The sequence below is a fragment of the Rutilus rutilus genome, assembly GCF_951802725.1.
Source record: "Rutilus rutilus genome assembly, chromosome: 20".
Lineage (NCBI taxonomy): Eukaryota > Metazoa > Chordata > Actinopteri > Cypriniformes > Leuciscidae > Rutilus > Rutilus rutilus.
Genome location: NC_140225.1, coordinates 11089318 through 11102838, shown reverse-complemented (window position 1 = coordinate 11102838; position 13521 = coordinate 11089318). Strand labels below are relative to the sequence as shown.

General features: G+C 36.9%; 1 protein-coding gene across 2 annotated transcripts in view; it reads left to right on the top strand.

The window, feature by feature from the left end:
* Positions 1 to 13521, top strand: part of gfra1a (gdnf family receptor alpha 1a) — an 80490-nt gene that overhangs the window by 60226 nt on the left and 6743 nt on the right. For both annotated transcript variants that reach the window (XM_084390798.1, XM_084390797.1), the window contains 3 exons: positions 2858 to 3209; positions 4528 to 4637; positions 6417 to 6551. In XM_084390798.1, coding sequence (XP_084246924.1) covers positions 2858 to 3209; positions 4528 to 4637; positions 6417 to 6551 — 597 coding nt within the window. The remainder of the gene's footprint in view (positions 1 to 2857; positions 3210 to 4527; positions 4638 to 6416; positions 6552 to 13521) is intronic.

Genomic DNA, 13521 nt, shown 5'->3' with positions numbered 1-13521 from the left:
ATGCTCACCAAGGCTGCAATTATTTGATAAATGCTCAATTAACATTTCTTGTTGCTTTATATTAACAGGTTTGTTGCTTTATATTTTAGTTGAAACCTTGATGCAGTTTTTTTTTTTTTTTCAGGATTATTTGATGAATAGAAAGTTCAAAAGAACGGCATTTAAAAAAAAATATATATCTCTTGTAACATTATAAATGTCTTTAATGCATCCTTGCTGATTGTTAATTTCTTTTCTTTTTTTTTTATTTCTTTTTTTTATGAAGTCTTGCTGACCTCAAACTTTTTAATTATTTTGTTATGCTATTGACTTCAGCTCAGACTGACATTAACTTGTTATAGAGACAGTCATCACTCAGCACTGATCTAAGTTATCTACTTATTATTGTGCATCATTATCAGAAGCGTACCGCAAAACTGTTACCAGTCCATTTTACATACACAATTTCTGAGTGAAGCAGGATATTCAACAAGAAAAAATCCAGGACAGGAATTGATTAGATCATGAAAAGCTACATGCCACTAGAAGTCAGGTATTGGAAGGGGTTAAAAGGGTAAATAGGGATTTATGACATTATTTAAGGCATTTCAGAGGCAGAACTTTGGATACGTTTTGATAAAATGTTACTACATTTTGCTTTGCATTGTGCACAATTTGAAGCCTCTTTTTCACTATGTCCAACAAATACAGACTGTCATTAATTTCGAATGGAGAGATTTTAATCTTTAATCTTTTAGTTCTTGCGTATGGGAATTTTTTAGGCCACATGTGACCCAATGTGATACATTATAATCAAAACTATGAGCGTGAGGTGAGAATTACTAATTATTATTTCTGTAAAATGGGCAGAAATTATAATTTTTACATAATAATTTACATTGATTAGCCCTAGAAAACCTACTGTGCTTTTCTTTCAGGTGTAGGCCTATTTGTTTTGTGTGGATATATTCATACATTCATCATTCATTCATTTTACATAAGCGAAGGTAAACGGCTGCTTCACGAACAATTAAAAAACTTCTGTGCGACTGCCACTAGGGGGCGAAATGCGACAATTGTATTGCACGCTAATGTTGGAGATTGTGGAAAAGTGGTCTAATCCAACATGACACATGACTTACATGAGCAAATGACATCACCTCCTGCTGCTAGAGGCTCTGTGGATAGTCTCCTCCTGGGCTCCCTTTAAAGACAGCCATCTTATTAGCACTGGCCTTACACACACATGCACATGTACGCTCCACCCTCGCTCTAATACAACCCATCTCTTGTTTTTAATTGGCTCTCATTATAAACCAAACTGCTGCTGTAGCTCAGCAAGTCTCCAGAAATGTTAGTTAATGGTGGAATGTGCTAGAAAGCCAGCAATTAGCCGCAGCTGACAGGCGAGAGAAGAGCCGTTCTGGCCGCTTTGATGACTCCCCTGTTCGGCCAAGATGACTGTTTGTTTAGGCTGCAGGGATCCAGAGGGACGAGCACTGTTTCATTTAACATAAAAAAAAAACCAGCCTAAAACAAAAAACAGGTTCCTTATAAACAGCCTCTGTGTTTTGGCAGACCTGCAGAAATAGGGATGATTAATTCACATGCCTGACAGTGCCGTGGGGTATTCAAATGAATTTTTTTTTTTTTTTTTTTTTTTTTGTGGAGTAGGGGTTTCAGAGCTGTGGATAGTATCAGACTGTGTTTTTCATTGTCTGTTTGTTCTGCTTTCTTTTTTTATTTCTTTTATGGAATCTATGTTTTTTATTTTTTTTTACTTTTAAAAGTTTACATATATTTGTCGTTCTTTATTATTTTTTTACAGATTTAAAGGTGATGTAAACTGCTTATTATGCCAATTTCAACCACACACCCTCTCTGCAAAACCCCGCCTCAAAAGACTTGCAAAATGATTGACAGAAAAAGAGTGTCTGTAATTGGCTATTGATTCTTATTGGCTTCTGATTAGCACAATTAAATTGTAACGTGCTGATCTACCCTGCGGGATATAAGTTGGCATACACTTGCTGCATGTCTCATAAAACATTCAGTGTGAACATCTGGGAGAAGGAGCAGACATATAGATAAATCTGAAAAAGCATGACGCCGCGAAAGAGAGCTCAATTCAGTACGTCTTTCAGAAAGCCGAATTTCAGACAGTACGAGTACTGAATTTAATTCTCTTTTGCATCTTTTCACGCTTGAATGGACTAATACACACAAAAGTTTCGGCGAGTATTCACGTAAACAGTCGGTTATGTCTTAAACGTAAACAGTTGGGAGAATATTGGATGTGAATCAGTGTTTTGGATTCGTGTACAGTATTCGCCTTAAAGTGACAGCAGTCTAATAAACCTGCTGCTGTCTGTCATTAATGTTAATCAAACAACAAAAGAAAAAGAGAATCACTCAATGCTCTTGACTGAATAACTTAAATAGCTTTAATCTTTATTTTTAATGTATGCAAATAAATATGTCTGCTTGGAAGACTGAAGAATGTTCAATGCAATTTTGTTATAAAGAATCCATATATCAATTGAAAAGAAGAACATGTTCTTGTTTCTTTATGAGATGTGGTTTTATTTAATTTTAAGATAAAGACATGTTATATGTCAAAGCAGTTAAATCTGTCTGTATTGGATGTTCAAAAGAGTATATAATGAGTTTGGAAATTTTAGAGTCGACTAAAATCTTATGATATTTAGTTGACTAAAACTAGACTAAAACAGTTTAGATTACTAAAATATGACAATGACTAAAACTAAATCAAAGTTTGCTGTCAAACTTAACACTGTTAAATACTGTACACTACAGTCAATGGGAACACACTTCACCAATTCATTTTAGTTATATTGTGTATTCTCTGTCTTTGCAGGTGAACCTGCGCTAGCAAAGGAGAACAACTGCTTGAATGCAGCAAAGGCCTGCAACCTAAACGACACCTGTAAGAAATACCGTTCGGCTTACATAAGCCCCTGCACAAGTCGAGTCTCAACGGCTGAAGTCTGCAACAAACGGAAGTGCCACAAGGCCCTGCGACAGTTCTTCGACAAGGTGCCGCCCAAGCACAGCTACGGTATGCTCTTCTGCCCGTGTCCTCTTGGGGATCAGTCGGCCTGCTCTGAGCGCAGACGCCAGACCATCGTGCCAGCCTGTTCATATGAGGACAAGGAAAGGCCCAACTGCCTGACACTGCAAGCATCATGCAAGACCAACTACATCTGCAGGTCTGAACTGGTTTACAAAAGGCAACTTAAAATGTTATTCTCTTGAACATTTTCTTAATATTGTTAGGTTAATGAAGTTCTAATAAAATAATAAATCATTAACACTTTACTTCAGTGAAAGGTTAGATTTCATAGATGTACATTTTTGGATGATCGATCAAAAGGATAAACTATGAAATAATAAACTATTTACCAAGAGGAACAATAATTCTGAACACAACTACATATATAAAATAAAGTCTGCTTTTTACTTAAATTGTTATAATAGTATATCATTTTTTTTATTATATTATTACATTACAAAACTGCAGAAAAGAGAAGCATTTCAATACATAATAGTAGTAAAGTCCATACATCCACACTTCACGGCAACACTTATCTTGTGTGTGTTAACACATGGCAGTGCAAAATGAGCTATTTAGAGGTGCTAAGAAATGCATCACTGAATCTGAGAGGCAAGATCACAACATGTCATCTGTAATAACACGCCATCTGTATTAACACATATTCACCACTAGGGACAGAAATGGCCTTGAGCAGCTAAGCTGCATCTATTGGGAAATAAAGTGTTTATTAAGGTAAGGCAGGAGAGCACATTGCGAGGACAATCGAGGTGATTATTGAAGTCTAGCAATAAAAACTGCAGCCCTAAATCTGGTTTGTGCAGGAAGGAAGCAACCCCAGAGTCCTCTAAGTGGCTTGTTAAGGATTCATTGGCACAACGTGGATGTAGTTTTGCCAAGCAAACGTCTTTAGGCACAGAGAGAGCGATAGCTAATGACCCTGTTCAATCAGAAGAGCCACCGCTTGGCATTCTGGGGGCACACTCAGACACTTATACAAATAAATGGAATATATTTGCACTTGTGCTCCGGGTCTGTACAGTTCACATTCTCCATTCTGCTCGCTTTTTTTGTCATTAATTGTCTTTCTCTTTATATCTATCCTGTTTATGTACCCATGATAATTTTGATGCTAGGTGTAGCCCCTAGCTGTACCAAGAGCTTCTGTTTAGTTGTGCAAAGATCCCACACTATTCCAACACCATGTGTCTTAGGACACACGGCACAGCACATTCATTTACACATTCCTTCTCCGTCCTTAACACTACGACAGACTGCTGCTGAGAGTCTTCCAACACATTTAACAGCCAAGAACTGTGTGTGTTGTTTGCTTTACAAACACATATTTGGCAATATATGTTTTATTTCATTTATAATGAACAGTATTTAATTATAAAGTAATGTTGCTAGTACCAGAATAGATGTCAAGAAAAGGTGATAACTATTCTATATAAAGTGTGTATTTGGTGTTTCAGGTCTCGTCTGGCTGATTTCTTCACTAACTGTCAGTCTGAGCCCCGCTCTCTCTCTGGTTGTCTGAAGGAGAACTACGCTGACTGCTTGCTGTCGTACTCTGGTCTCATTGGTGAGTCTGTCTTATAACTTGGATAAACAAGTTCATACAAAACATCTGAGAAACAATGCATTTATAAGTGTATCTTTCATGCTGTACAGCGTAAACAAATATTTTTAATTAAATTGCAAATATATACAGTACTGTGCAAAAGGAGTCTGACAACAGCCAGGATGATCTGATCTCACCATCATTGAGTCCGTCTGTGATTACATGAAGAAACAGAAGAAACTGAGACAGACTAAATCCAGAAGAACTGCGGGAACGTCTCCAAGATGCTTGAAGAAACCTTCCTGCAAAGCTACCTGAAAACCAATGCGCAAGAGTACCTGGACAAAAGCCGTTTTAAACGCAAAGGGTCGTTACACCATATATTGATTTGAATTAGTTAATAGAAGTTAAATCATAAATAAATTAAATTTGTGATTTTATTTTTGAAAGCATTCTCACTTTACAGCATACAACACAAGTGGCCAGTACTTTTAACAGTACTGTAGCTTTGCAGGAAGGTTTCTTCAAGCATCTTGGAGACGTTCCCGCAGTTCTTCTGAATTTAGTTTGTCTCAGTTTTTTCTGTTTCTTCATGTAATCACAGACGGACTCGATGACGGTGAGATCAGATCATCCTGGCTGTTGTCAGACTCCTTGTGCATACACAAATCTCACTGGATTAATACAATTAATGGCAAAAACAATGTTTGGAAATGTAAACTGATATTTCCTAGTGACACACTACAGCAAAAGATATAAATAACTGACTTAAAACCATTTTTTTGGGGGGGGGGGGGTATATATATATATATATATATATATAACTTTATTTTAGGTATGTTTTTAAGAGATAATCCATGGGTAGCTGTGCAATAAACCGTTTTAATGCATAATGTGGAGGCAAATAACCCCCCAACGTGAAACAGAGCCTGCGGAGTGCATTCAAATCGTTTAATGCACAGCTAGACATGAATTATCCCGCTTATACCATGGCCATTTGCCCGCTTTGACAAGCTAAAGCTTTCATTGATGTTCGATTTAATTATTTCAAAAACAGCAATGTTACTTCCTCCTTGCTGAGTAATATATGTAGCGATTCAGTAGCGATTAATTAATGATTTAGTAAGTTAATTTATTAATAAAAGTCTCGAGGGCAGCATTGACAACATGTTTCTGTTCTCCTGTTTCTTTGTGTACAAGTGACGTGTGTGCTTCCATGAAAGCAGCACATTAATATAGAACAGTGATTAAACTGACTTGGAACTACCTGTGCTGTAAACAGTTTTATTGCACACCTTCCAGCCAATCAGAATCGAGTATTCAGACAGACCATGATATATGATCAATAACTAATACTGGGTGACTGCTAGTTCTCTTCATACAATCCACTGAGATACATATAGAGAAAGCCTATGTGAAAACGTGTTTGTTCTCTAGTTCTTTATGTGTTGCTTGTGCTGGAAGTCTTCCCAATGTCGTGTGTGCAGCACTACACAGAAACAGCAGCTGGACACACGGGAATACAGCAGTGCAGCTATTAATCTGTGATTAGCTCATGTTGTTGTTCTACCAGTGGGAGACTGTTTCACTTTGTGGGCTAACAGTGTCACATCCCCACAGCATAGTTTTTATGAGGCACACTGCACCAAAATTATTATTTTTTTAGAAAGCTCGGTGAGAACAAGATAACAGCTAATCTAAGATGACAAGGCACACATCAATGCATTGAACCTGATGCTTTAATTTTTAAAATACAATATTCCTAAAGAATGTTGGAACATGTATTCTTTTGTTATCCAGGTACGGTTATGACCCCAAATTATCTGCGTTCACCCAAGATCAGCGTGTCTCCATTCTGCGACTGCAGCAGCAGCGGCAACAGCAAAGAGGAATGCGACAGATTCACAGAGTTCTTCACTGACAACACTTGCCTGCGTGAGTTACTGCTCTGGCACCGACTCTCCCTGCTTCTGTCTAAAGTCAAATCTGAGGCACACTTGCTGATTTACATGTAGAGTTTGTGTTAGGGCTGGGCCATATAGCTAAAAAAATAGATCTCTTTTTTACATTTTCCAGTGTTTTGATGAGATCTAAACATTTTTAATTTGCTTTGCTGCAAAACCAAATCAAAATGTTTAGGGCCCAATTAAATGAAAACAGTAAAGGTTATTCTCTATATCAGTAACAATATCAGCAAGCACTGTTTCTGAACTACCTAAAATGCCTCAATTGTAGTCTTAAATATTTTTCTTCCAGGCACGTACACGTCACAATATTCCTCATTTAAATAATTCCCACCTAATGCATACACAAAAAAAGGGGGACGAGGCCTGGATCATTTGTATTAGTAGTGTGTTTCCTTTTTTCGCTCTTCCCAGTAGTTAAAATGTATTTTTAACACTATTCCTCAGCTGTTCACAACCACAACTTTTTGTTGTGTTCTTACCATTTTTCTAACGACTGCTCTCTGAACCATGCAGTTCAATGCAGGTCAGAGGTTATAAATGACAAAGTTAACGTCACATCTGAAATGTGGCAGGTTTTAAAGAAACCAAAACTAAAACAGACTGTTCAGACAGAGGGTGAAAACTTAAATTATTTAAATTATAAATATTGAGTTTGTTGAACATCAAATTTTGTAAACATATTCTAGTAGATCCCATAAACAAAATTAGACACCTGTAAATAAGCATAATAGCACCCCTTTAAACAATTTACAGTGTTTTCACTTAGGAACATTTTGAGTGTTGATGCCAAACTTATCTTTAAATCAGTTTGGAATTGCTTCACTGAAATGAGCCGTTTGAAATGATTAAACTTACCAACTCTAATTGCATTTTTCCAACTGAAGTTTAAATAAGAGACAGTATTAAAACATTGCTTATTAAATGGTCTCCAACTTGAGAAATTAATTCACGTTTTTATCTCATCTAGGCTGGACTATTGCAATTCACTATATTTGGGGACACTATCCCGCTTGCAATTTGTCCAAAATGCTACGGCACGGTTTTTGTGTGGTGTAAAAAAGAGGGAGCATATTACCCCTATTCTACGCTCACTACATTGGTTACCTGTGCGTTTCAGAGTAGAATTTAAAGTACTATTACTAGTCTGTAAATCTTTAAATGGCTTAGCACCAACTTATCTATCTGAACTACTGACTGAATATAAACCTGCAAGATCCCTCCGCTCATCAAATCAGGCTCTATTGTGTACCCCAAAATTGAGGCTCAAGTGTAGGGGAGATCGAGCTTTTTACATCGCTGCCCCAAGGCTTTGGAATACTTTACCTATTAGCTTAAGACAAGCTCCATCTCTTCTTACTTTTAAATCCAGACTTAAAACTTTTTTATTTTCAAATGCTTTCGATTAACACTGTATCTTTTGTTGTTAATGATGTGATCTTATGTGATTTTTAAGTTCTCATATCATGTGTTTTAATGTTGTGATTTTATGTGGAAAGCACATTGGTCAACAGCTGTTGTTTTAAATTGTGCTATACAAATAAATTGTCATTGTCATACTTGAGCTGTGAAAGTACTGTAGTAGAATGACAGGCTCTTTAGGAAAGTAAGGCCAAATAAAAAGTGACTGCTTCATTTATATGTAAGCTCTATTATATGTAAGACATTGACCAAGCAAATAAAAACACCTCGTGTGTGTGTGTTATTTTTCAAATAGTTTAACGGCCCGAAGGCAATTAGGCTATTCGCATATACAACGTTTACCACAACTCAATACATTGTTCAGATGATTTATTTCAAGATATTTGTCAGGTTTTTGTCCTTAAAACTCTCCTGTGTGTAGGACTAATTTCTTAAACATCTCATCCCAAGCTTCCATTTCTAATTCCAAAACTAAATTTAAGAGCTGATAACAGAGGCTTCATATGCAGATAGAGATTGATAGATTGCTTGATTGGTCTCAACAAAGTTCGGTGTTGCTCCTCGATACTGAGAAATGTCATGTAGTTTTGCAGATGCGAAACTATATTATTGATAAAATTGCAGGGCAGCGCTGACAAGAAGTTTCTGTGTGTGAATGTTTCCGTCTGTGTGTCTGTACTGTGTGCATTTTTGAGAGAGAGAGCGGAAAAGAGCAAGGTTTTCATAGATAATGAAATGCAATTTCATGAGGAAAACATGGAAATAGTTTTTCCTTTTTATCCTATTTTTTTTACTATATTTATTTGCTTGGTCAATGTCTTTGTAGGGTTTTTTGGTTCATTTGCTGTTGTAGGCTGTAAGGACCTTTGAAATAACTGAAATCATTTGGCGAAGTGATAAGGAACTGTAATGCAGTGAAGACCTGCCTGGAACTACTTATCTGTGCATTTAATTGGGGGAAAAAATGCACATCTTAGAACATTCATCAGTCAATCAGAATCAAGCATTCAACAGTCCCGTATATAGTACATAAAATAGGCACATCAATCTGAGCTTCAAACAACACTCCTCATATCTTTTGTTCGTTTTTTTTCTGTCTTGTTTTCTCTCCATTATACTCTGTGCGTCCATCCATGCCATCTCTCTCCTAACTGTCCATTTGTCTCATTCTCCCTTTGCTCTGTCCATCTCTTCAGACTCCAGCAAGTTGTTTTTCAAGGCTTTTAGCTGTCCTGCTGTCAGCCCGTTTTTACCTCTGCCTCTAAAAAGGCCCTTCCATCTTCCTTTTATGTGCACTTCTTTCTTTACCCTTTCTCCTGTACGTCTCTCGCTCGCTACACTTCCTTAACTGCACCAAGTGTTTCCTTTTGTTCCCGTAAACTCTTAGTATGGCGTGAAAGACAAAGTGGAAACAGCAAAGAGTGAGCTTTCAGGGTGGGCTTGTAGTACTGAAAGATCCATGAAGGGATCAGCTTAGAAAGCACTTGAACTAAGTTTCTTGTGCAGGACATTGTGGAAATGAATTGAAATAATAATGGACGAAGAAGGTCCTGTCAACCATCATGCCCAGGGCTTTTTGAAACAGCTCAATTCCCTGCTAACAGTCAGATCTGTTCACAGTAGGGAGGGGGAATTGAATTGTGATTTTTCTGATAAAAAATTAGGAGATTAGGGTCCAATTCTTACTATTAACTAACTTTTAACTATGACTATTGACTCAATAAACTCCTAATTACTGCTTATTAATAGTTAGTAAGGTAGTTGTTAAGTTTAGGTATTGGGTAGGATTAAGCGATGTAGAATAAGGCATTAATATGTGCTTTATAAGTACTAATAAACAGCCAATTGTCACGAACACGCTGTATGTAGCTGGTAAAATTCACCATTTAGCCACTGTGGATGGTGGGCAAAAGTTTATTTCCCAACCTGATTGAGAGTCTACATGGAATGTTTGAACTTTTAAAAATGCACACAACAAACTGTTTCACATCAGGACCATTTACACTGAATGAAGCACTGAAGGCAAAAAAGTGATTAAAAATAATGATAAATGTAGGAATTGGAAAACTTTCTCTAAACCAATTCAATCAAAACAGCAAATAGATCAGATCTTCAAATCAGACTGTTTGGCAAGGTGGATTCACTGTAGGAAGAGTGTATCTGTGAACAGTCTGAGCTAAATTTGGTTTGTTTCTTTTAGTGCTGATGGCTTTGAAGGGATGTTGAAGGAGACTCTTCAGGAGGTTAAACTGGGTTAAACTGCATCTTTATTTTTTCTGCAACTATCCCCCCCCCCCCCCCCCCCCCCCCCTCTCTCTTCTTCTTATTACCTCATTCTCTCGTGTCTCATTACCGGATTTCAGTGTTAAGGCATCCTGACAGTTCTGGGGGTTTGTTCCCAGCGCCGTCAGTATCTGGGTGTTTAGGAGGCTATGACGAAGCGCTTTGGCCTCACACCCTACACTCGCCCCTGAGCGTTATGCGTCTGTCTGCCCTTGGAACACGCTGTCCTCAGCACAGGATGGAGTAGAACAGATAGCTCGAGTAAAAGTGAGAGTAAGAGTGAGATTGTTTAATAGTTTTAAAAAATATTAAGTTGGGAATGTTTATTTTCCCTCTAAATATCTTCAGGAGTCTTTGGCAAATGGAAAGGTCAAAAGAACAGCAGTTTTGTAACAATATGAAAGTGTTCATGTAATACATATATGTATATATATATATATATATATATATACGTGTGTGTATTACATGAACACTTTAGCAATTATTATGTATTTATCTATTTTACACAAACACTTTCACATTGTTAATGTGTGTTGCAGAAGAATTAGCTTATTTTAAGCTGGTCTTCATTTAATCAAAAAAAAAAAAAACAGTAGCCTGATATTGCAGTACATTTTCCTTTCTTTGAAACATAAAACCTTGTGGATATAAAGGTCTCCAGACATCAGCTGGTGGAGTGTAGACTGGATTCAAAGAACATGACTCATTGAGAGACATACACATGAGAGGAAACTACACGATTCATCTGCTGAAGAAAATGTGTCAGGGCTCATAGACTTAAAACAATGATCAAAGCGCTCAGAGCCTTGTGGGTCTTTTCCAGTATTTCCTAGAGAGATGGAGAAAAAAGCATCTAAAAATAGAAACAACAAATTCGTCCCGTGTTTGTTCATACTATTTACATTTGAGTATGATCAAATTAGAGGTGGAGATGAAAAATAAACATTAAGAGGTAGCGTAGCGACAGAAAGAACTTAGCACTATGAGAGAGGGCGGACATTTCTGATAAAGAACAACACAATTACGCACAGTATGTGCCAAACATACTTGTTTTTTTCTTAAAAACTCTTCACAGACTAGTGTGCTATCTGTACTATTTCAGTGGAGATGGCAAAGAGAGCAAGAGCCTGTCAGTAGGACTGGGTATCGTTATGTATTTATTTTATTCCGATACCGATACCTTGACTTCGATACCGGTTCCTGAACGATATTTTTTTCCGATTATAATTTTATGAAATCCATTTTAACAAGATTGCAGTACATATTACTTTATTTTTTCATTTTGTTGACTGTTTTACAGACTCAATGACTCATATAGGCCACTAGGGGGGCGGAACATATGCCTCACGCTCAAGCGCACGCATAAAGCTTTCCGCAATGCACTGGCAAAAGTAACCTAATGGTTATGAATGTGTCAGGGAAAAAAAACAGCAAGGAGACATTTTAATTGTTTATTAATAAACTAGTGTTTTCTGTGTCAGTGTTGACTACAAAGATGAAGTTGACGTTGCTGACTCGTCATCTCTGCAGTATAGTGAATGCGCAAGCCTATAGAGAGAAATGGACCGTTCATCTGGATTACATAATCAGATTATTTGTTTTCTATTTGAATTGGTTTCGCTTAAAAATAGATATTTCAAGCTTTCTATATGCCTATTTCTCATGTCTGTGAGGCAAGTACCTATACGCTAAGTTTCGGTTCATTTGTGATGCACTCCAGTTCTTGCAGTCGAAGACAGAGCAACTCTCTTAAGTTTATTCTGTGCACTGTCAAGTGTGTAGCAAATTAGCTCTACGAAATATTAATAATCAGTAATAACTGGTTATAATTGATTATTAATATTTGGATCAGTTAATACAATTAAATGAATGTCGTAAATTAATATTACAATCAATTAACCTGTTTGTCCCGGGGACACGCTCAGGATTCATTGTTTATTAACTCTAAGAAATGTACATTTCCGGGGCATGGGAAATGTCTTTCTTAATTGACAGTACTACTAAGAGCAGTAGCTAAAATCTTAAATGATTAGTGACTCCAGTTATGAGCTTGATACACAGACAACTTTACGTGTGACATGAACAAGATTTTATTAACTAGACTAAACACTTAAACTACTCTAACATACACATACATACATACATGCATACAGTTTACCAAGAGAAAGAGAGCTGAAGCAGAATACAGGAAAGCAAGAAATTATAGCATTGTTTGGAATTCAGCAGATCAACAGCCTTGAGCAAACCATCAGTTTAGTTCTAACACTCCCTTCTTTAAAAGCGCTAAGGATACTTAATGTATCAAATAATGAGACTAAGTTTGATACTTGCATGTCTTGCCTATTTGAATTAAACTGTCTTGATGCAATTTGTTGAGGCTCCAGTTGATCTTTGCTGATGTGGTCTTGATGAGAGAGAACCTCGGAAAGGCATGAGAGAGAAATGGAAAGACAAGGCCGCAGCCTGGCACAAGCTTGTCCTTAGAAAACGTAGAAAACTTCTAGTTCAGCATCATCTTCACGTCAGCATTTCACCCTCTGGAGGTGTGTGAGCCAATAAGAAGTTTTTTCCTTTGGAGGGAATTTCTTTACGACCCATTGTTCAAGCAGGCCTTTGAACATGTAGTTTGATTGGATGTTTAACACAAGAATCTTCAAGATTCTTATAATACTAATGTGTCACAAAGTTAGCTAAATGTAATGTAAATTAACAAATGGGGGACGAAGATTGGAGTTTATAGAGACCAAACATGCCACACATTTGATTTTGGTTAACCATAATATGCAAAGTCTGATACATTAACCCATTAGAGTTTACAAGAAAACATAGGCCAAACAACATAAAAGGAAAATCATGAGATTGGATAATTAGATACATGTTTATACATTTCTCAAGTGGTTATATATAGAATATATAGGATTAACAGGGTTTATTTTTCCTTCTCTGTGAGAATTAAGTGAGAGTCACAGCTCTAGATTTTCTTTGGGGGTCGTAAAATTCGTATCAGTCTCAATGTGTCCTGTAACAGGACACCGGGTTCTGCCAGTGTGTTAGCTTCACTTGTGATGTTAGTTTTGGGGGAAGTTTCATAGTCCTTTGTTGGGAGAGTGAGTTTGCTGGATTATTCATAAAAAAAAAAAAAAATTGTTGTGTGTGTCTGATTGGTCCAGATGCTACAAGTGCTTCATCAGATTTGTTGTGTTGCCGGTCTTGGCAACAATTATCTTGTCGCAAAT